The sequence below is a fragment of the Panulirus ornatus genome, chromosome 58 (genome assembly GCF_036320965.1).
Source record: "Panulirus ornatus isolate Po-2019 chromosome 58, ASM3632096v1, whole genome shotgun sequence".
Taxonomy (NCBI): Eukaryota; Metazoa; Arthropoda; class Malacostraca; order Decapoda; family Palinuridae; genus Panulirus; species Panulirus ornatus.
In genome coordinates, this window is record NC_092281.1 from 5,220,324 (window position 1) to 5,244,686 (window position 24,363).

Consider the following 24,363-nt stretch of genomic DNA (forward strand, 5'->3'; position numbering starts at 1 on the left):
AACTAAGTACCCTGTTATTTTGGAATGTGACCACTATATTGGTTTCCTTCCCAAATGACTTATTCCCATATTGGTAAAAGGCAGGTGTTTGGGCAGAAAGATGTTTGACACAGAAAAGAATCATATGAGCTTACACCTATATTATCACTTTTATATAAATGTTTGCAATGTTCATGTGAAGCAGAAAGAGGAGGCAAGGGCAATAAGTTAAATGAATATTGAGAAGCAATAAAATTCTATCTTAGTACAAATCTGTAAAACAGATTAGCATGTAATTTGCAATCAATTCCAACTGAGAGAATGTAATAATGAATACACTGAACAATAATTCATATTAGTAATTTGTATCTAAAATCAATATCTCATACAAAAAGTTAAAAATCTTTTACTTAGCAGTTGCAGAAACAAATTTAAGTACCATGAATCTCCTCTATGTTGACCTTAGCACCTCTATTGAGAAGCAGCTGTACAACCTTGTAGTTTGAGCGTGAAACAGCCACAATAAGTGCAGTGCGGTCAGAGCTGTCCAAAGAATCAATCTTTGCACCACGGTCAAGCAAAGTCTCCACAATATCAGTATAACCTCTTGAAGCTGCTATGTGTAGAGGGGAGCTCTGAGGATATATAAAAATAAAAAAATCACACATTAATTAAGTAAAATATCTGTTATATAATCACTGGAAAAGCAAAGATGGTGTAGTTTGGGTCCAAAAAAATCACAAGTGGTTAAATATCTTCCTTTCTTTAAGATACCAAAATTGGAAGTACTAAAAGATGATATACATTTTCTCTACCATAAGAAAAACCCTGTGTGCATCTGAGAGGGAGCACATGCTTGGTGAGGGTTCAAAACAATTATATCCAATAAAATGAGGTGTATCTATGAGGATTCATCCCCTCTGCCTATCTAGAAACACTCCCCACAAAAGGTGCAGGTGACTTTAGATGAAAGTAATGTGATAGACCACTTCTGAAATGATTTGCAAGTCCATTTGATAAGACAATGTACCTCATTTATTTCATGAAGTGGTAATGGAGATACTGATAAGAGAAAAAGAGAAAGAACCATTTTAACACTTCCATCTTGCTAACTGACTATGGTTGATTTATCTCTTGTCATTATCCATGGTAATCAATTTTTTTCTACCAAAAATGTTTCCACTTTCACAGTGGACTATAGTCCTTAGAAATCTAATCAACCATCAATAAACAACTGTGCTGCCATATGGATGTGGGACTGAGAATGACACAGCATCTTTGTGATCTAGATTTTGTATATTTTCATCATATTTCGACCATAATATCATTGAACTATGGGCACCATTACATCCTTACATACAATACAGACGCATGCAACATCTGCTACTCTATATGATAGTGCATTTGCACTGATATATAATGAAATATTATGAGACAAATGACAGCATGCCTTATCAATGCCATAATATCGTGTGTGTGTGTGTGTGTGTGTGTGTGTGTGTGTGTGTGTGTGTGTGTGTGTGTGTGTGTGTGTGTGTGTGTGTGTGTGTGTGTGTGTGTGTGTGTGTGTGTGTGTGTGTGTGTGTGTGTGTGTGTGTGTGTGTGTGTGTGTGTGTGTGTGTGTGTGTGTGTGTGTGTGTGTGTGTGTGTGTGTGTGTGTGTGTGTGTGTGTGTGTGTGTGTGTGTGTGTGTGTGTGTGTGTGTGTGTGTGTGTGTGTGTGTGTGTGTGTGTGTGTGTGTGTGTGTGTGTGTGTGTGTGTGTGTGTGTGTGTGTGTGTGTGTGTGTGTGTGTGTGTGTGTGTGTGTGTGTGTGTGTGTGTGTGTGTGTGTGTGTGTGTGTGTGTGTGTGTGTGTGTGTGTGTGTGTGTGTGTGTGTGTGTGTGTGTGTGTGTGTGTGTGTGTGTGTGTGTGTGTGTGTGTGTGTGTGTGTGTGTGTGTGTGTGTGTGTGTGTGTGTGTGTGTGTGTGTGTGTGTGTGTGTGTGTGTGTGTGTGTGTGTGTGTGTGTGTGTGTGTGTGTGTGTGTGTGTGTGTGTGTGTGTGTGTGTGTGTGTGTGTGTGTGTGTGTGTGTGTGTGTGTGTGTGTGTGTGTGTGTGTGTGTGTGTGTGTGTGTGTGTGTGTGTGTGTGTGTGTGTGTGTGTGTGTGTGTGTGTGTGTGTGTGTGTGTGTGTGTGTGTGTGTGTGTGTGTGTGTGTGTGTGTGTGTGTGTGTGTGTGTGTGTGTGTGTGTGTGTGTGTGTGTGTGTGTGTGTGTGTGTGTGTGTGTGTGTGTGTGTGTGTGTGTGTGTGTGTGTGTGTGTGTGTGTGTGTGTGTGTGTGTGTGTGTGTGTGTGTGTGTGTGTGTGTGTGTGTGTGTGTGTGTGTGTGTGTGTGTGTGTGTGTGTGTGTGTGTGTGTGTGTGTGTGTGTGTGTGTGTGTGTGTGTGTGTGTGTGTGTGTGTGTGTGTGTGTGTGTGTGTGTGTGTGTGTGTGTGTGTGTGTGTGTGTGTGTGTGTGTGTGTGTGTGTGTGTGTGTGTGTGTGTGTGTGTGTGTGTGTGTGTGTGTGTGTGTGTGTGTGTGTGTGTGTGTGTGTGTGTGTGTGTGTGTGTGTGTGTGTGTGTGTGTGTGTGTGTGTGTGTGTGTGTGTGTGTGTGTGTGTGTGTGTGTGTGTGTGTGTGTGTGTGTGTGTGTGTGTGTGTGTGTGTGTGTGTGTGTGTGTGTGTGTGTGTGTGTGTGTGTGTGTGTGTGTGTGTGTGTGTGTGTGTGTGTGTGTGTGTGTGTGTGTGTGTGTGTGTGTGTGTGTGTGTGTGTGTGTGTGTGTGTGTGTGTGTGTGTGTGTGTGTGTGTGTGTGTGTGTGTGTGTGTGTGTGTGTGTGTGTGTGTGTGTGTGTGTGTGTGTGTGTGTGTGTGTGTGTGTGTGTGTGTGTGTGTGTGTGTGTGTGTGTGTGTGTGTGTGTGTGTGTGTGTGTGTGTGTGTGTGTTACATAAATAAACATATCCAAAGTCCAAGAGAGGTAGCTTACTGAGTTCACTTTTATGCCAGCCATGCAGCTCTTGCAGCTTGTTGTTGGTTTTATTATTTCTGTTGCACATGGGAATAAATGTGACTTGGTGGTGCATATATTAACATATATTGCTGGTTCAGTGACAGTTTGGTTGAGAAATTGTCTTCAAAAAACTGATAAGTATCTTATATTCATGTCAAATCCATTTAATTTCTTAAATAATATCTGCCTAACCCCATTCCTAGGACTTGATAACTGTTGAGGACATGCTTAAAATCCATTTCTAGTAAGTCCAATTAAAAGAATATTTATAAAAAATAAAGGTATGGAATTCCCTAACCTGGTTTAAGTGCTCTGCCAACACATACTGCAACTAACATAGTGTGTCCAACAACTGCTTGGTTAAGCATCTCAAGTCTCTTCCCTTATCTGCTAAAATGCACTAAACTCAGAACTTAAAGGTTGGTTTATCAAATGGGGAGAGCAAAAACATTTCTATAGAACCATCTGAAGTCTAAGGAAGGTGACAAGTGGAGTCACTCAGGCTCAGGACTCCCTGATGAGACCCTTTGTTCACATGAATGCAGCACTGAGTCATCATTGTATGAGCACATTGGTTATCTGTAAAAGAGGTGAAATTGTTGATAAAAAGTAAAAGATAATGTGGGAGACAGGGCAGAACCCTAAGGGATAATGCTGTTGACACAGAAAGCAGAAGCTGATCCATCAACAACCATGGAGATAGATTCGACAGAAAGGCCGAGATATGAGGGAACAGAGAGAGGGAGCAAAGTCAAACGAAGGGAGCTTATATATGAGACCATGATGCCACACCATCAAAATTTTTGGATATGTTAAGGGCAACTACACTGGAGTCCCTAAAATCTTTCCAGGTTGATGACCAGACTTTGGAAAGATAGGAAAGAATATCACAAATGGATCTTGCCTTATAGAAGCCATACTGGGGATCAGAAAGAAGACTGAGATTCAAGATGTCTGAGAAGGGACTCAAAGACTTTGATATGGTAGATGTCAAAGCAACAGGACAATAGTTTGAGAGGTTAGAATGGTCACTCTTTTTAGGGATGGGATGTATCAACATATGCTTCCAAGTCGAAGGAAAGGTTCTGGTTTTTAAACAAAAACAGAACAGATGAGCAAGCACAGATGCACACTCTCAGTACATGGGGATGGACACCATCAGGACCATAAGTCTTACTTGAGTCCAGAGAGAGAAGTGCTTTGATGACAGTTTGAAAAGAGTTTATGGGAAGGGGCATAGGATTAATATGATGAGCATCAAGGGAAGAAAGAATGATAGAGTCATCCAAGGTTGAGTTAGAGGAGAAATGGGACCTAAAGAAAGTTGCTCTGTCTATAGGAAAAGCATCTACAGTACCGCTACAAGAGAAAAGAGATGGAAAGGTAGAGCAACAGAAGCTGTTAGAGATGCCGTAAGCTAAAGATCAGACATACCCATCAGTGAATGAAGAAGAGAGGTTATTGCACTCTCTATGAATAGAGGAATATTTTGTTTCACAGATAACGAACTTGCATTGATTATGGGCAATAATAAATGCTATATGAAAGTCGCAGGAAGGAGAGTTTTTCCAAGCCTGATGTGCCTGATCCTTTGTCTGAATGGCCTCAGAATAGGATCAGTTGAACCATAGACTGAAAGAGGCTGTCTTGAAGGAAGAGGGGGTAAAATGCTTCCATTCCAGTGTCAATAACCTCAGCTATGCATCTGGCAGAGACAATCATCGCTCCATTAGACAGTAATTCAACCGAGGAAAGTCAGTTCAGAAATTTCAAAAGGTATTCCACTCAGCTTTGTTGAAGTGCCAATATCTATGTTTAGAAGAAGCTACTAAGGGGGAGGTGCCATTAAATCAGATACATTTATGAGAGTGTGATCAGAAGAACCAATTGGGTGGGAGACTGTATAGTTAAAGCACAAAATATTAGAGGTGAAAAAAGATCCAGAATACGAGGAAAGTGGTCACAGTGGTCAGGAATGTGGCTGGGGTGGGAGATAATTTACTCTACAGCATTGGGAATGGAGAACAGGAGGGTTTCAATCCATTCAACAATTCTCTATGATTAACACTGAAATCCCCTGAGTAAAGGATCTCGGCCAGTGGGTGAGAGGATGTCACAATCGCATGGTAGAAGTTTTGACAGTCAAAGAAAGATAAAATTTGTAGAATTAGGAGAGCAGCAGGCAAAGCAAAGGAAAAATGTGGTAGTTGGAAGACAGACTTGAGCCACATAACATCAAAGTTTGGGGACTTATGGTCCTCAAGGTGTACAACTGGTGTGGTGATGATGGAATAAGCACAGACACCTCTTTGGAACCAGAAATGAGAGTGGAGATTATAGCTGGATATGAAAAAGGGGCTATTGAGAACATCATTATGCAACTGATACTCATTAGGCAACTGGGTCTCAGAGAGATGCAAGATATTAGGAGAGGTACTAGACAGATGATGTTCAACAGAAGAGAGGTTACTAGCAAGACCACGAATGTTGATATAATGAATAGAAAAAAAGCACATCAAGACCATGAGAGTTGATATACTGAAAAGAAAAAACACATGGTTTGTTGGACTTTTCTATGATTATATCTAAAAGCAACTGTGTAGACAGGAGATGGCAAGTGAACTTATTTATTTATTTATTTTATCGCTACCTCGCAAACGCGGGAGACAGCGACAAAGTGAACTTATGTGATGAAAATAAGTGAGGTCTGAGTAAGTGTATGGTGCTTGTAAGATGATGGCAAGACTACCCAGGTAGTCACATTTTGATAAGACAGGAAACAAGACAGCTATCCTAAATGGGGGATTACTATAGTTCTGGGCACTATATAAACACTTAGTCAGGATGGTGCTACCACCATGGGTGGCAGCTGTTAACAGCCTTCTATCTAATTCTTCAATTGATCAACCCTTGCACTACATCATGTCCTCAACCTTTCCGTTTTCCAAGGTAGAAAGTTTTATGAAATTTACAGTAAAGGAGTAGGAACTTGGGCACCATAAGCCCTAAATACAGACGAAAGATAGAAGAAAATGGAGGAGTGGTTCAATAAAAGATGCTATGAAGTGAAGGGGCTTTGTGATGTGCCGTTGGGAAGATAAAGCTGGCATTCGAACAAGCCAGCATTCATAAGGTATAAGAGAGCAAGAAATCGGTATAGCAGGATAAGAAAGGAGAAAATGAGAAACCCTGAAAGGAGTATTGTGGACAAGGCAGGGGATAATCCAAAACTTTTCCATGCATTTATCAGATGCGCATTGTTAGTCTAATTGCGGCTAATCAGGCTATATAATTCAATGGGAAGTACAAAGGAAGATGTAAGGATATTCAAGGAACTGCATGACAAAATCAAACGTGTTCACAACGAAAAACACTAGAGCCCCAGCTCGCTCCAATGAGATGGAATGTGAAATGGGGAGATTTCAAAAATCATTGCAATAATCAAAGATAGCATAAACAGAATACTAAAGGGTCTTGACCCTCATATGGCTCATGGTCTAGATGAAGTTCTCAATATGTGCTGAAGATGTATGCAGATACATATGAGATACTGCTTCAAAAGTTGTTAAAAATGTTTTTGGAAAAAGATCAAGTGCCAAGGGAGTGTAAAAAGACCTGAAATAAGGCAAAAATCTGTTAAAAAAGATGTAAAGTACTTTTATAGCATATGAATGGCATATGAATAGAATATATGTGAGGATGTGGTAAGCACTGACAGTATGTAGAAATTAAAAGACTGTACGAGAGCAAAGAATCTTCAAGAGATTGGGGCCCAACAAGTGTAAAACTCCTTCCCAGGACACAACAAAAAAGGTACTTACATCCACTCTTCCATTGTTTTGCATTTAGAGCTCAAGATTTACAATGATGCAGCACTGTAGGGACTTCTATACCATCAAACATACCCACCTTCATCTTTGTAGATTGTAAATTCTCCTACCTACTCTTCAGTGCAGCCAGAACCTTTGCCTCCCTCACCCATCCTGTGGTTCACTTCAATTTCAACTCTCAATGATGCATCTGCTGCTATATCCACTTCCTCCAGACTCTCTCCATTTATCATACTTAAACATATTTGTTTGGTCCCCTTGCTCAACCTCATAACCTTCCTTTTATTCATAATAACTCACAATTTCTTGTCATGCATTTCTGATATTTTCTTCAGCTTAATTTTAGCTTGTATGGCTGACCATACAACACATCACTCTTCAGTCTACTGAGCTGGAAATTTTCCATATTACTCCATGAGATGTTATATTTGCTGGTAGGACTTTTTCAATATGATCTCTAAACTTTAGCTTCTCATTTACATTTACCCCTTGGCTTTAACTCTGCCGTCATTAGCAATATCCTTTCCTGGTGGTCCCTTGTAAGGTATAATCATTCAATTATCAATCTTCCTATGATTTAACTGCTAAAACCTTTCATTTGGGAATTCCATTAAATTTTTCTTGAGTTAATGTCTTATTCAGAGCTTGCATTTTGTCTTTACTATCCTTAAATTTTATCATCTTGCTCTGCTGTCAACTACAGAGCAATGTGCTATAGCTTATTTTACCTCCTTTCCTATGCCATATATCAATACTATAAGCAGTGATGCAGCTAGAACTGTTCTCTGTGGTATCCCTGATAAAGCACCCTTTCTATTGATCACAGTTCCATCCACTTCTACACTACACAGAAAGAGAGGAAAGGAAGAATGGCTCTGAAAACAGAAGAAACAATATTATTTAAAACAGCATAATATCAATTGATTTCAAAACAGCAAATTTGAAAACAGTCACCTTATCATTCATTTTAGTGTTAACTTTTGCTCCACCCTCCAACAACAAAGTGATGACTTCAGCCAGTCCTCGCTGAGCTGCAAGATGAAGGGCAGTCATGTGCTCAGCATCCGGCGTGTCAACACGGACTCCTTTAAAATCAAAATCTTCTATTGCAAAATTGTTCACTATATATGATACTTAACATTATCTAAAACACAATAATAATAATTTCATCAGATTTTTTTGCAAGATTGACAGAAAGCTGCAGATACCATGGTTCCAAACCTGTCCAGTTCTTGACTGGAAAACATTAACATAAACTGTCCATCTAATGTTATAGTGGACCCATCACTGTTAATCAACTTTCAGTTTTACCCATATTAATCGAGAATTTACTTTCTTACACTCTATCACACACTCCCACAACTCGTGTTTCAGGAGTATTGCTACTCCTTCCCTTACTCTTGTCCTCTCACTAACCCCTGACTTTACTCCATAGACATTCCCAAACCACTCTTCCCCTTTACCCTTGAGCTTCGTTTCACTCAGAGCCAAAACATCCAGGTTCCTTTCCTGGTGGGTGATTATTGGTGCATATGCACCTGGGCATGAGAAGAAAGATCAAGAGAGGCAAGTGTTTTGGGAGCAGCTGAATGAGTGTGTTAGTGGTTTTGATGCACGAGACCGGGTTATAGTGATGGGTGATTTGAATGCAAAGGTGAGTAATGTGGCAGTTGAGGGAATAATTGGTATACATGGGGTGTTCAGTGTTGTAAATGGAAATGGTGAAGAGCTTGTAGATTTATGTGCTGAAAAAGGACTGATGATTGGGAATACCTGGTTTGAAAAGCGAGATATATATAAGTATACTTATGTAAGTAGGAGAGATGGCCAGAGAGCGTTATTGGATTACGTGTTAATTGACAGGCACGCGAAAAAGAGACTTTTGGATGTTAATGTGCTGAGAGGTGCAACTGGAGGGATGTCTGATCATTATCTTGTGGAGGCAAAGGTGAAGATTTGTATGGGTTTTCAGAAAAGAAGAGTGAATGTTGGGGTGAAGAGGGTGGTGAGAGTAAGTGAGCTTGAGAAGGAGACCTGTGTGAGGAAGTACCAGGAGAGACTGAGTACAGAATGGAAAAAGGTGAGAACAATGGAAGCAAGGGGAGTGGGGGAGGAATGGGATGTATTTAGGGAATCAGTGATGGATTGCGCAAAAGATGCTTGTGGCATGAGAAGAGTGGGAGGTGGGTTGATTAGAAAGGGTAGTGAGTGGTGGGATGAAGAATAAGAGTATTAGTGAAAGAGAAGAGAGAGGCATTTGGACGATTTTTGCAGGGAAAAAATGCAATTGAGTGGGAGATGTATAAAAGAAAGAGACAGGAGGTCAAGAGAAAGGTGCAAGAGGTGAAAAAAAAGGGCAAATGAGAGTTGGGGTGAGAGAGTATCATTAAATTTTAGGGAGAATAAAAAGATGTTCTGGAAGGAGGTAAATAAAGTGCGTAAGACAAGGGAGCAAATGGGAACTTCAGTGAAGGGCGCAAATGGGGAGGTGATAACAATTAGTGGTGATGTGAGAAGGAGATGGAGTGAGTATTTTGAAGGTTTGTTGAATGTGTTTGATGATAGAGTGGCAGATATAGGGTGTTTTGGTCGAGGTGGTGTGCAAAGTGAGAGGGTTAGGGAAAATGTTTTGGTAAACAGAGAAGAGGTAGTGAAAGCTTTGCGGAAGATGAAAGCCGGCAAGGCAGCAGGTTTGGATGGTATTGCAGTGGAATTTATTAAAAAAGGGGGTGACTATATTGTTGACTGGTTGGTAAGGTTATTTAATGTATGTATGACTCATGGTGAGGTGCCTGAGGATTGGCGGAATGCGTGCATAGTGCCATTGTACAAAGGCAAAGGGGATAAGAGTGAGTGCTCAAATTACAGAGGTATAAGTTTGTTGAGTATTCCTGGTAAATTATATGGGAGGGTATTGATTGAGAGGGTGAAGGCATGTACAGAGCATCAGATTGGGGAAGAGCAGTGTGGTTTCAGAAGTGGTAGAGGATGTGTGGATCAGGTGTTTGCTTTGAAGAATGTATGTGAGAAATACTTAGAAAAGCAAATGGATTTGTATGTAGCATTTATGGATCTGGAGAAGGCATATGATAGAGTTGATAGAGATGCTCTGTGGAAGGTATTAAGAATATATGGTGTGGGAGGAAAGTTGTTAGAAGCAGTGAAAAGTTTTTATCGAGGATGTAAGGCATCTGTATGTGTAGGAAGAGAGGAAAGTGATTGGTTCTCAGTGAATGTAGGTTTGCGGCAGGGGTGTGTGATGTCTCCATGGTTGTTTAATTTGTTTATGGATGGGGTTGTTAGGGAGGTAAATGCAAGAGTTTTGGAAAGAGGGGCAAGTATGAAGTCTGTTGGGATGAGAGAGCTTGGGAAGTGAGTCAGTTGTTGTTCGCTGATGATACAGCGCTGGTGGCTGATTCATGTGAGAAACTGCAGAAGCTGGTGACTGAGTTTGGTAAAGTGTGTGGAAGAAGAAAGTTAAGGGTAAATGTGAATAAGAGCAAGGTTATTAGGTACAGTAGGGTTGAGGGTCAAGTCAATTGGGAGGTGAGTTTGAATGGAGAAAAACTGGAGGAAGTGAAGTGTTTTAGATATCTGGGAGTGGATCTGGCAGCGGATGGAACCATGGAAGCAGAAGTGGATCATAGGGTGGGGGAGGGGGCGAAAATTCTGGGGGCCTTGAAGAATGTGTGGAAGTTGAGAACATTATCTCGGAAAGCAAAAATGGGTATGTTTGAAGGAATAGTGGTTCCAACAATGTTGTATGGTTGCGAGGCGTGGGCTATGGATAGAGTTGTGCGCAGGAGGATGGATGTGCTGGTAATGAGATGTTTGAGGACAATGTGTGGTGTGAGGTGGTTTGATCGAGTGAGTAACGTAAGGGTAAGAGAGATGTGTGGAAATAAAAAGAGCGTGGTTGAGAGAGCAGAAGAGGGTGTTTTGAAGTGGTTTGGGCACATGGAGAGGATGAGTGAGGAAAGATTGACCAAGAGGATATATGTGTCGGAGGTGGAGGGAGCAAGGAGAAGAGGGAGACCAAATTGGAGGTGGAAAGATGGAGTGAAAAAGATTTTGTGTGATCGGGGCCTGAACATGCAGGAGGGTGAAAGGAGGGCAAGGAATAGAGTGAATTGGAGCGATGTGGTATACCGGGGTTGACGTGCTGTCAGTGGATTGAATCAAGGCATGTGAAGCGTCTGGGGTAAACCATGGAAAGCTGTGTAGGTATGTATATTTGCGTGTGTGGACGTATGTATATACATGTGTATGGGGGTGGGTTGGGCCATTTCTTTCGTCTGTTTCCTTGCGCTACCTCGCAAACGCGGGAGACAGCGACAAAGTAAAAAAAAAAAAAAAAAAAAAAAAAATCACTTAATAATTCCAATCAACATACAATTCAAAACAAGCTCTTCTATGTTACCAAGCTCACTAATTAGCCCATCTTAGGCTCTCTCTGCCTGGAAGAAGAGGAATATCCATGTCTAAGCTTGAACGTACAAATATGGTGTGCTTTCTCCTGTATAAACTGGGAAAGAAGCAACAAGTCTTAATCAGTAACATACTACCAATAACTTAAACTACCTATACTTAAAGAAAAGACATTCAGCATTGCAAAGCTATCCTTGAGGAAGCTCTGCATAAAAAATGGATGGGTCAACCTTCTACCTAATCAAAAGACAAGTGAAACACACATACTGATTCAGAGAAAGCAAACTCTGGCCAACTAATGAAAATACCACACCAGCTGAGTGGTGCCTAGCAGATGCTCACAGGTTCAATGTTAACTATGAAAATAATTAAACTAGAACATGGCAGATCTCCCAGTAAAGAATAATTTAAAGCTGATGACACCAATGTGAGTAAATACTCATCTTTCTTTTTCCCAGTAATGTAACTAAAGATGCTAGGTCAGGTGCTTTTGTGTGAATCTGCTGAAAATGGTAAGGTAGGACTTAAGAGTCTGGCAGGAAATCCCTTTTTATATGGAAATGACAGTGTATTAGCCATACTTATAATACTCAACACAAAAGGAATTACTTTAATCATGTCACATTCCAATTTTAAAACCAATTTTTTTGTTCTGAAATATAACCTGCATTTTTTGTTACTTTTCTTAAAAATATATATTTACTTTAAAATCTTGGCATAAGTTGTACTTTTTATGCTGATAAAACTTCTGTGGTGAAAAGTTTTCTTTGGGATGATTAAGTTCTGTAATTAAGACTTGAATAATTACGTTTCTTATGTTATATTTAATGACGATAGTAATTTGCTGTCAGCCTAAGGAAGATTTACAGAATATTTTCCATTATATTTCATCTTTGAAAGAAAATTTTTTTGGCTACAAAAATACCAAGCAATTTCTTTCAATTTCTTCAAAAAATCTATTTTCCTTAAAGTTTCATTATAGATCACATTTTCCATACTGAAAAAGATTCTGGGATGAAATGATGTTTTGGTACCATTAAATTCTGTAATTAATCTTTGAATAACTACATGCTATATATTTCATAATTAGTGGGCCTCATAAGTACTTAATTCACGTAAAGAAGGTGCTGGGAGGAGAGTTCAGGTGGTGGCCTTTGCCTAAATAGCTAGTGAAATTGGAAGCATGTTCTGTTGGACAAGATGGTCTCATGTACCTATGCCCAATTCGTGGTGCTGAAGGACCAGAGACAAACATTAACCTTCACCATGATGCTTTCCTTCAGCACATAAAGCCAGATGATATAGAAATATGATGCTGTCTGTGAAATGTATCAAGAGGAAAAGTCAGAAAACTTGTGAAATAATGCTACCAGTGCAAAGCAGCAGATAATCAGCTACACACACTACAAAAAATTAATAACATTAGAAAACAAAGAAGTGATCAAGAAATTGAGACAGATTAATACTTGTTAGAGTTAAAGCTTTGGATGAAAGAGAATTTGTGAAACTAGAATGTATCCAACAAAAGTATCCTAATAATTGTAATGAGTTTCATTACAATAAACTCAGTCTTGAGTAGTATGTGAGTACTCCTAACATTGTGAGGTATTTAATCATATATCATACTAGACTGCCATTTCCCGCGTCAGTGAGGTAGCATCAGAAAACACACGAAGAACAGCCCATCCACTTATATACACATATATATACATAAATGCCCATACATGTAAATATACATATCAATATATACATACACAAAGACATAAACATATATACACTTGTACATACTTGCTTGCCCTCATCCATTCCTGGTGCCACCCTGCCCTACAGAAAACAGCATCGCTACCCCCAGCTTCAGCATGGTAATGCCAAGAAAACACACAAAAAAGGCCACACTTGTTCACACTCAGTCTGTGGCTGTCATGTGTAATGCATGGAAACCACAGCTCCCTATATAATCTCTGTGCTTTGGAACTGTGGTAATTTGTTCTTGTGTACTCTATTCTACCGCACATAGCAATTCATTATCAGTCTTTAGTAGTTAGCGTCTGTAAAATTGTAGTTTGTTTGGAACTGATATAATTTCTATTGTTTATATCCTGTATCATTCTGTACATGTTCGCCTCTGGAAACCATTACACTGGATTTGCCCTCTGCCGGTGACCTCTCAAGGGTGAGGCACTACAGGTTAAGAAGCAGCACTGGGATCCACCAGTTATGCCAGGAAGTAAAAGAAATGAGTGACTTGGGGTCCATCAGTTATACCAGGAAGTAAAAGAAATGAGTGACTGAGGGTGATGGACCTTAATCTTAGAGGGATGACTTGTGACAGTAAAAGGATGGACCTCTTGAAGAATTTTAAAAGTTATAGTATGGATGTGCTGGGGATGGGAGAAACCCATATCCCTAGGCAGGGTGTTTAGAGTGAAAGTGAAAAAGATGAATGCAAGGTGTGGGAGGGCGTGGAAGGAGTAATATGGATGGGACTGACTGACACCAATCAGGGAAAAGGGAAAGAAGGATGTGCAATTGTGCTATCACCGCAAGTATGGGAAGTTGTTACAGAATACGGATGGAAAGGATGAGTAGTAGTGTGTGCAAAAGGAAAGACTGTAATTGTGAAGTATGTATTGGTATGTGCATATGCACCTGTGAATGTGAAGACTGTGCAAGGTAAGGATAAAATGAAGCTTTTCGGAGAAATATGAATAAATTTGAATGACTGTATAAATGGGTTTGAGAAGGAGAGGAAGGTGGTATTAATGGGTGATATGAATGTAAAGGTGGGATGTGATGAAATTGACAAGATAGTTGGTAAGTGGGAAGAGCCAGGAGTAATTGGGAATGGAAGTTATCTTGCAGATGTCTATGCCAAGAGGGATTTATTACCAGATAGAACATTTTTTCAGCACAAGATGATTCACATATATACGTGGATGAGAAATAATGGAAGAGAAGAACAAAGGGTTTGATAGATTATGTGGGAATATATGAAATTTTGCGTGGATAATTGTGATGGGATTCTTTGAAGATCTTTAACCTCTATGCAGTTCTTGTGGAGGGGATGATCAAGAATAAGTGGAGATATGGCACAAGGAAGCTGAATTGGAGCAAACTCATGGAAGAGTATGAAAGAAAGTTTAGATGAAAGTGCAGTAAATGTGGGGATATGGTCCTCTGTGAAAGAGTTTAAAACATTTATAGGTAAGATTGTTCATGGTAACAGAATTAGAAGTTAGATATAAAATTATGAGATATAAGAATAAAATTGGAAAATAATGATGGATGGTTGAGATTAGAAATAAAGTGGAAGAAAAGAAAAATGCATATGGTAGATTGCTAGAAAGGAATGTATCATTGGATGTTCAGCAAAGGAGGAAAGATTAATGTAAGACGTGTAGGCAGAATGATAAAAGGCTGATACAGGAAAGCAAAGAAAGAGTCCCTGAATATTTTGGAAGTCGAGTGAAAAGTTTAAGGAAAATAAATTTTCTTTACTGGAATAAAGAGATGGATGTAAGAGGTGAAATGTATATGTGAGAAGTAAGGTAGGAGAGATGCTGAATCAAACGGGGAAAGTGAAAGGAAGATCAAAAGAGTGTTTTGAAGAAATGATGAATGTGGAGTTGGTGAATCAGCAGTTGATACATGCAGGGATATGTAGGAATGAAGGAAAAAGATACAAGTACAGGGACCTATAGCAAAAAGGGAGGTAAAAAGGGTGATAATGAGGTTGAAGGCAAAAAATGTATGTGGAGTGGATGGGATTACAGCAGAAATGTTGATGTATAAGAAACTGTGATAGAATAGATGTATCTGATATGAAATCTAGCATGTAAACTGCAGCTTATGCCTGTGATTGAGTTGAGTAAACACTATTATTGTTCCTCCACTCAAAGGATAATGTGTTAAAGATATATAGCAAACGTAGGGAAGCAAGTCTGTTAAGAGCAACAGGAAAAGTGTATGTAAGAATACTGATTGATAGAGAGATGAAAGTGAATGAATGCAGAATAAGTAAGGAGCAATGGGGTTTTAGGAAAGGCAGGGGATGTGTGGGTCGGATTCTTGCCTTGATAATGACTATGAAAAAGTATCTAATGAAAGGTAAGAAGTAGTATGCGGCATTTATGGATCTGAAGACAGTGTTTGACAGAGTTTAATGGAATGCTTTCAGATGACTTAAGGATATGTGGGTAGAAGAACAACAGTTGGATGGTGTGAAAGCTTTGTATGGGGGAGACAATGCATGTGTAAGGGTGGATGGAGAGTAAAGTGAAAATTTTGGTGTACATGTGGTTGTGAGGCAGGGCTGTGTAATGTCACTGTGGCTTCTTAACATACATATGGATGGAGTGATAAGAGAGATGAAAGCAAAACTAGGGAAAAAGGGTGTAGAGATGGAGTGTGGTGGTGAGGTATAGTGGCTAGTGACAAGCCTGTCTACATATGATACTGTGCTGTTTGCTGATAGTGAAGAGGAGCTGCAGAGGGTTGTGTGTTTTACGGTGTGTGTAAGTAAGCAATTGAAAGTGAATGCAAGTGAAAGTTAAATAATGGCATCTGAATGGAAACAATGAAAATATAGATTTTGCACAGCCCTAAAAAGTGAGAGTGAAAAAAGTGTACTAAACTGTGTTATAGATACTGGGGAAGAAAGACTAGAGGAGGTGGCAAAATTCAAATATTTGGGAGTAATCTTATGTAGGTTTGGAGACATGGATGAAAAGATAAGGAAAAGAGCAGCATAGAGTAGAAGAGTCATTGGGTTCCTTAATAGAATAAAGAAAGGTAGAGGCATAAGTTTGGAAGTGAAGAAAGGATTAAAGGACAGCATAGTCCCCCTGACTGACCTATGCAGCCAAAACATGGACATGGGATGAGTCACAGAGGTCAAGAATCAAGGATGAGGAAATTAGTTATTTGAAAAGAGCATGTGGTGTGACTAGATGGAATGAAGAAAATAATGATAAGGTGTATTAGAGATTTGGTAAGACAGAGAACGCAAAAGAAAGGGGTGTTGCGGAAGCAAAAGGAGAAAGTGAAAGGAAGATGGAAACAGTATTTTGAAGAATTTATGGATGTGAGAGAAGGCGTTACATACATGGGTATGGAGGATGGAAGGAAAAGGATATAAAGGCAAGGGCCTACAACAAAACAGGAGGTAAAAAGGGCAATAATGAGTATGAAGGCTGGAAAGGCAAGGCACCTGAAGTGGATGGGAATACAGTTGAAATGCTTAAGTATAAAGGAAAAAAAGTGTGATAGACTGGACGCATATGATATGTAATTTAGCACAGAAACAGAATATTGTGCCTGGGGACTGGGTGAAAGCTATTATCATTCCTTTATTCAAAGGAATAAGTGCAAGGGATGCATGAAGCAATTACAAGGGAATATGTCTGTTAAGTATACCAAGAATAGTGCATGCATGAATGTTGATTGATAGAGTGAAGGAAGTGACTGAATGCAGAATAAGTGAGGAGCAAGGGAGTTTTAGGAAAGGCTGGAGATGTGTGGATCAGATTTTTGTGGTGAGGGTGACTGTGGGAAAGTATTTACCAAAAGGTAAGAAGCTGTATGCAGCTTTTATGGATCTGAAGAAAGTGCGTGACACAGTCAAGAGGAATGCTTTACTGGATATATTGGGTAGGGGACAAATGCTGGATGGTGTGAAAGCCTTCTACAGAGGAACAAATGCATGTGTAAGAGAGGATGAAGGGTTGACCAAAAGTTTCAGAATACATGTGGGTGTGAGGCGTGGCTGTGTAATGTTACTGTGGCCTTTTAGTATTCATATATGGATGGAGTGAAAAAAAGAAATAAATGCAAAACCAGGGAAAGGGGGTGTAGAGATGAAGTGTGGCGGTGAGGTACGGTGGGTAATTGCAAGCCTGCTTGTGGATTATACTGTGGTATTTGCTGAGAGTGAAGAGAAGTGAAGGTTGTGTGTTTTATAATGTAAGTAAGTGCAGGTGAATGAAGACAAATGCAAGTAAAAGTAAAATAATGGTGTTTTAAAGGAAACAGTGAAAGTGTAGATTTTGCAAAACCATATAGAGTAAAAGAAGAAAGTATACTAAACTATATTTTAGATATGGTGGGACAAAGAATAAAAAAGGAGCAGAATTTAAGTACTTAAGAGCTGTCTTGGATAAGTATGGTGATATGGAAGGAGATAAGGGAGAGAGTGGTACAGGGTAGAAGAATCACTGGGTCCCAATATGATAATGAAGGGTAGAGGTGTAAGTAAGGGAGTGAAAAGAGGATTAAGGGACAGCATAGTCCTCCCAACCCTAACCTAAACAGCTGAAACATGATCATGGAATGAGTTGCAGAGGTCAAGAATCCAGGCTGTGGAAATAAGTTATGTGAGAGAAACATGTAGTATGACTAAATGAAACGAAGAAAGAAATGAAGGGGTGAATGAGAGATGTGGTATGGCAGGGGAAAGCAAAGGGAATGAATTGTATGGTGGTAGAGAGGATGAAATGTATTACTCTGAGAAGGTTTGGGCATGTGGAAAGAATGGAAGACTGGGAGTTTACAAGAGAAGTGAAAGATAGTACAATTAAAGTACAATGAGAGGAAGACCACCTCTGACACAGGGAAACAGAGTTGAAGAATACTGGTGACAAAAATGGTGAAAGAATATGTAGAACAGTGTATATCAGGGATTCATGTAAGGACAGAGATGAATGAAGACTCTTTTGCCATGGCCACCCCTTTATGGGAGTTCCCAGAGTGAACAGCCATCTGAGATATAGAGAGAAAGATGGATGTAAAAGGACTGAATTGCGAAGTGACAGAGAGGGTGACATTAAATACTTCAAGGAGGTTTGGGCAGGCAGAAAGAATGCAAGACTGGGGGTTTACAAGGAATATGTATAAAGGTACAATTAAAGGGGATGGTGTGAGAGGAAGACCACTTCTGACACAGGGATATAGAGTGGAAAAGTACTATAGGGAGAGATATCAGGAAAAAATGCATGGAATGATGTATGTGAGGGACGTAGGTAAGGATAGGAATAAATGGAGACTTTTGTCGTAGCCACCCCTTACTGGGAATTCCCAAAAGAAAAGGGCATCAGAGGTATAAATAGAATAGATAGAAGAAGCCTTTCATTATGTTATACATTCTAAATTCTAAACAAAAAGTTTCAAGACCTAAAAATATACCCTGAACTATCACTTGCAGTTTATTCAATTTTCTCTAAAACACAATATGCTTTACAAGCTCAGTATGGGCAAAATCTTTTTATAATCAAAAAGATTCTGGGGTGAAAACATTGTTTTGGGACTATTAAATTCTGTAACTATTCTCTGAATACATACATGTTTACTAAATTTCATAATCAATAGCTTTATCATTTTTTGCTATCTTTCAGCTCAAGGAAAAAGTATTGAATACTTCACATTAACATTTCATGTAAAAAGCCTTTCATTATGTTATATTCCAATATTGAAACAAAAAGTTCTTTGGCCTGAAAAATACCTTAAACCCATTAACTGCAATGTTTTGTCAATTTTCATCTAAAAATGATTTTGAGTTGAAATTTTAGTAAATGTCATATTTTTCTTGTTGAAAAAGTTTATGGGGTGAAAATGAGGTTTTGGGACACTAAGGTTTTGCAACTAAGCTTTGAAGAACTGCATGTAAAATAATTACATACATTATGACCTATGCAACTTACTATCATCTGAACATACAACTGGAAAAAATAAGAATTAAAAAATACATGTAAATATAAAAATCACGCTTGGCCGTAAGCCTGCCAGTGCTAATGGCTGCATGTGTACAATAGTAATTGTCAGACTATATCCCAAAATCATGCACATCACAGCATCTCTCACTTACCCTCCTGTAAGCATGCATGATTCATTTGATTCTAATAAATTTTTGTGCTGGATTAAACCATTTTTGTATTAAACCACAAAGAAGATGACAAGCAAGGGGAAAAACCCATCACATGTTGACAGATCTGGCATGAATCCAAAGAAGACGCTCAATATGGAATTGAAAATGAAGGTAATCACCCAATATGAAGGAGAAGAAAAGTTAATGTGATTGCATGTGATCTACAGATGTCCCATTCGACGGTCTCTGCAATTTCAAAGGACTAAGAAAAAATTGGTGAAGCAGTAAAAGGTTCAGCAAGTATGAAGTCTATGATGATGACAAAGCAACGACTAGGGCCCATCCATGAAATGGAAAAGTTGTTGATACTGTGGATGGAAGATCAAATTCAAAAACACGTACCATTAAGCTTACTAACAATTCAGGCGAAGGCTAGAAGTCTTTTTGAGACTTGGAAGGAGTAAGCGGGAGAGAATTACATCAAGAACTTCAAAGCAAGTCATTTTTGATTCAACAGATTTAAAAGAAGATGCAGATTTTGCTTGCATAACATTTGAGTCACATGTGAAGCACTAAGTGCTGAAGGAGCTGCTGAAAAAGTAAAAATTAAAGAAGAGAATCTCTTTTTTCTTAGTAAACCATAGCGTGATTAAAAAAAAAATTGTCAATTCATAAAACTGTTAACAAGGGCAAAGATGGGTATGTTTAATGATATAGCAGTTCCAGCAATGCTGTATGGATGCAGGACATGGGCCCTAAATGCAAATTTCAGAAGAGGGTGGATGTGTTTAAAACATATTGCCTAAAAACAATACTGCCTTCAAACATTTGATTTCCAACTCATTCACCTTCCTCTATACATTCTCATCTATAGCACAAGCCTCACTTTCCTACAACATTACTGGGACTACTATACTTTCAAATAAACCCGTTTAGCCCTCCCAGATAGTGCTCACTCTCTCTACCCATTCTTCACTTCTACGAGAACCTTCAGGTCCTTACCTACTCTATGACTTAATTCTGCTTCTATGGTTTCATTTGCTCCCATATCCACTCCCAAGTATTCAAAATACCCAACTTCCTCCAAATTTTCTCCATTCAAACTCACACCCCAACTAACCCAGCTCTTTGCATTGGTAAACCTAATAACTGCTTTTATTCACATTTATATTCAACTTTCTACTTTCACACATTCTGCCGAACTCAGACGCTGACTTCAATTTATCACCAGAGACTTGTCATCATCAAACACCAGACTCACTTTCCAGGCCCCCATCACCTACAGACTGCATACCTGCCTCTTTCATAGTGGCAACGGATAAACCCTGATTTTTTCCTTTTTACATTGGAGGCTCCAGTCACACACAAAAGTCCACATCAAGGCCAAGCCTTAATTGAAATATAGAGAGAGGGTTATGAAAGGAAAAAAGAAAAAATAGAAATGTTAGTTTTATGACTGAGGAGGATTGATTGAAAAGTAATAATAGGCAAGGATAACAGGTAAGTGCAATGGATAGAAGTAGTAGGTAGGAACATTTAGGCAGGAGCATTAGTACCAACATTAGGTAGAAGAAGTAGGTAGGAGCATTAAATAGAAGCAATCATTAGGAATAATAGGTAGGAGCCTCTGCAAACACTGTGCTATACTTGCCCTCTGCCAGTGGCCTGTTAAGGAAAAGGCACTTAGAGGATAAGAACTGGCATTAGAGTTCTTTCATTTTGGAGATTTGCAGGGGTCACCCATTTGCGGGAGTTCCAGTTGAAACAGGCATCAGAGATACAGATAGATAGATATACAGATTCATAAAACAGGCTAAAAAAAAAATGAGATAATCATGATAGCACTTGCATAACATAAAAAATAAAAATGATGAAATATGAACAAAAGAACCTTAAATAAAAGGTAAAAAGAAACTACAGAATCATATATAAAGCTGGTTAACAAAAAAACAGATAATCATGACAAAAATTAGTAGGATAAAAGAATGCTGTACACATCTATGAATTCTTCATGCCATGCTGACATACGTCTGACTTATGTCCATTTCAAGATCTGACTGTTTGGTCAGAGTAGAACTAGGGTGTATGTTGGGGAATGGCTGTATGTTACCATGCTCCACCGGCAAGAGGTTACACCATGACTGAAGTCACCTTTCATGAGGCTGGATAATTGAGAGTCCAGTTTCATCACAAAACTTTTCATTCCATAGGAACCAACAGTTCCTTTCTACCAGAAGTAGAATCGTCTTGGGCAGCAGGAGCCTTTAGAAAGAGGTCCTGGATACCAACATGACTCTTTTACAGAAACTGGTCCTAGGGTAATCATAAATAAATAAATAAATAAAATCATATTTCATAATCATGGGTGATTATTGGTGCTTATGCACCTGGCCATAAGAAGAAAGATCATGAGAGGAAAGTGTTTTGATAGCAGCCGAGTGAGTGTGTCAGCAGTTTTGGTGCATGAGACCGGGAATTAGTGATGGGTAATCTAAATGCGAAGGTAAGTAATGTGGCAGTTGAGAGCATAACTGGTGCGCATGGAGTAATAAGTGTTATGAATGAAAATGGTAAAGAGCTTGTGGAGTTTGTGCTGAAATCAGAATGTTCACTGGGAATACCTGGTTAAAAAGAGATATACATAAGTATATACATGAGAGTATGAGAGATGGTCAACAGACATTATTAGATTATGTATGAATAGACAGGCATGCAGGTGAGAGACTTTTGGATGTAAATGTGCTGAGAGGGGCAGCTGGTGGGAAGTCTGATCACTATCTTGTGGAGGCAAGGGTGAAGATTTGTAAAGGTTTTCAAAAAAAAGAGGAAATAATGTTAGGGAGAAGAGAGTAATGAGAGTAAGAGAGCTTGGAAAGAGGACTTGTGTGAAGAAATACCAGGAGAAACTGAATGTAGAATGGCAAAAGGCAAGAGCTAATAAAGTGAGGAGAGTATGTGAGGAATAGGAAGTATTTTGAGAAGCAGTGATGGAATGTGCAAGAGATGCATGTGGCATGCGAAAGGTGGAGGGAGGGCAGACTAGAAAGGGTTGTGAGAGCTCAGATGAAGAAGTAAAGTTGCTAGTGAAAGAGAAAAGAGAGGTGTTTGGGTGGTACTTTAAGGAAAGAGTGCACATGATTGGGAGATGTATAAAAGAAAGAGGCAAAAGGCCAAGAGGAAGGTGCAGTGATTGAGAAAGAGGGCAAATGAGAGTTTGAGTCAGAGAGTATCATTAAACTTTAGGGAGCATATGGAGATGTTTTGGAAGGAGGTAAATAATGTGCGAAAGACAAGAGAACAAATGAGAACAATGGCGAAGTAGGCAAAAGGGGAAATGATACCAGGTAGTGATGGAGTGAAGAGGAGATGGAGTGAGTATTCTGAAGGATTGTTAAATGTGTTTGGTGATAAGAGTGGCAGATGTAGGTTGTTTTGGTCAGGGTGGTATGCAAAGTGACAGAGTCATGAGGAGTGGTTTGGGGAAGAAAGAAGAATTGGTGAAAGTTTTCAGGAAAATGAAATGTGGCAAGGCGGCAGGAGCTGATGGTACTGCAACTGAATTCATTAACAAAGAGGGTGAATGTGTTGTTGACTGGTTGGTAAGGATATACAATGTATGTATGGATCATGATAAGGTGCCTGAGGATTGACAGAATGCATGTATAGTGTCACGGTATAAAGGCAATGGGGATAAAGGAGAGTGTTCAAACTACAAAAGTACAAGTTTGTTGAGTATACCTGGTAAGTTGTATGGGAGTGGACTGATTGAGAGGATGAAGGCATGTACAGAGTATGAGACTGAGGAGGAGCAGTGTGGTTTTAAAATTGAGAAAGGATGTGTGGATCAAGTGTTTGCTTTAAAGAATGTGTTTAACAAATATTCAGAAAATAGATGGATTTGCAAGTGACATTTATGGATCTGAAGAAAGCATAAGATAGGATTGATACAGACGCTTTGTGGAATTTCTCAAGAAAATATGGCATGGGAGGTAAGCTGCTAGAAGCAGTGAGATGTGTGATAATAAAAGTGTGGTTGAGAAAGCAGGAAAGGGTGTGTTGAAATGGTCTGGACATATGGAAAGAATGACAGAGAAAAGGTTGACAATGGAAAGAATAATTGAGGAAAGGTTGACAAAAAAGATATATTTGTAAGAAATGAAGGGAAGAAGGAGAACATGGAGACCTAATTCGAGACTGAAGGATGAAGTGAAAAGGAGTTTGAACAACTGAGGCCTGCATATGCAGGTGGGTGAAAGGTGCGCACAGGTTAGTGAATTGTAATGATGTGATATACTGGGGTCGACATGCTGTCAGTGGACTGAACCAGGGCGGGTGAAGCATCCGGGGTAAACCATGGAAGGGACTTTGGGGCCTGGTTGTGGATAAGGAGCTATGGTTTCAGTGTATTACATGTGATGGCTAGAAAAAAGACGCAAGATGATGCAGCCTTCCTTCTTCTGTTACTGGTGCGACCTAATGTGGGAAATGGTGGTCAAGTATGAAAAAAAATTGAGACATACAGTGAAGACTAGTTTGGCCCTTATACAGGATATGATGTAAGCATACACTTAAAATTAGACAGATGGATAACTTGTCACTATTTCAATATTATGATTTGCCAGTGAAGGACTGTTGGCTATTTCACATAGGCAAACTGCATAAAATATCTATCTATCTATATCTCTGATACCTGTTCCCTTCAGGAACTCCCCATGGGGGTGGCATTGGTGAGAGTCCCCATAACTGGTGAACTCCAGTGCTTCATTTTTTGGCTTCAGTGCGTAACCTTTAACAGGCTATTGGCAGTGGGAAACTCTAGCGCAATGTTTTCTGAGGCTTCTACCCAATATTCCTATCATTAATTTTACCTACTATGTCTACCTACTGTTCCAACCTATTACTACCTAATGTTCCCACCTGAAGTTCCTACCTACAACTTCTACTTACTGCTCCTAACATTTTGCAAGGCTAGCATACAGTGTTCACCCAGGAAAAATCTACATTTATGAAGAATGAGTTATGTGAGTCAAGCGCTGTCAGGTGTTATGTGTGACAAAGAGGGGAGAGAATGCCAGCAGTCCACATGAGGCAGACAGAAGTGACAGCTACCTGGGTCAGAAGAATGCAACAAAGTAACCACTGAAGTGCTGACTCACTATGCAGCTGCCACTGACCCTCCTGATTACCATGTAATTAGTATTAGTGATGTACCTCCATAGTCAAGTGGCTGCCTGCTAACTACTA

General features: G+C 39.4%; 1 protein-coding gene across 1 annotated transcript in view; it reads right to left on the bottom strand.

The window, feature by feature from the left end:
• LOC139766864 (uncharacterized) overlaps nucleotides 1-24,363 on the bottom strand; it is a 113,508-nt gene that overhangs the window by 55,947 nt on the left and 33,198 nt on the right. The window contains exons 7-8 of the mRNA XM_071695859.1: nucleotides 7,788-7,918; nucleotides 419-614 (exon numbers count right to left, since the gene is read on the bottom strand). Of these exons, the coding sequence (XP_071551960.1) occupies nucleotides 419-614; nucleotides 7,788-7,918 (327 nt within the window). The remainder of the gene's footprint in view (nucleotides 1-418; nucleotides 615-7,787; nucleotides 7,919-24,363) is intronic.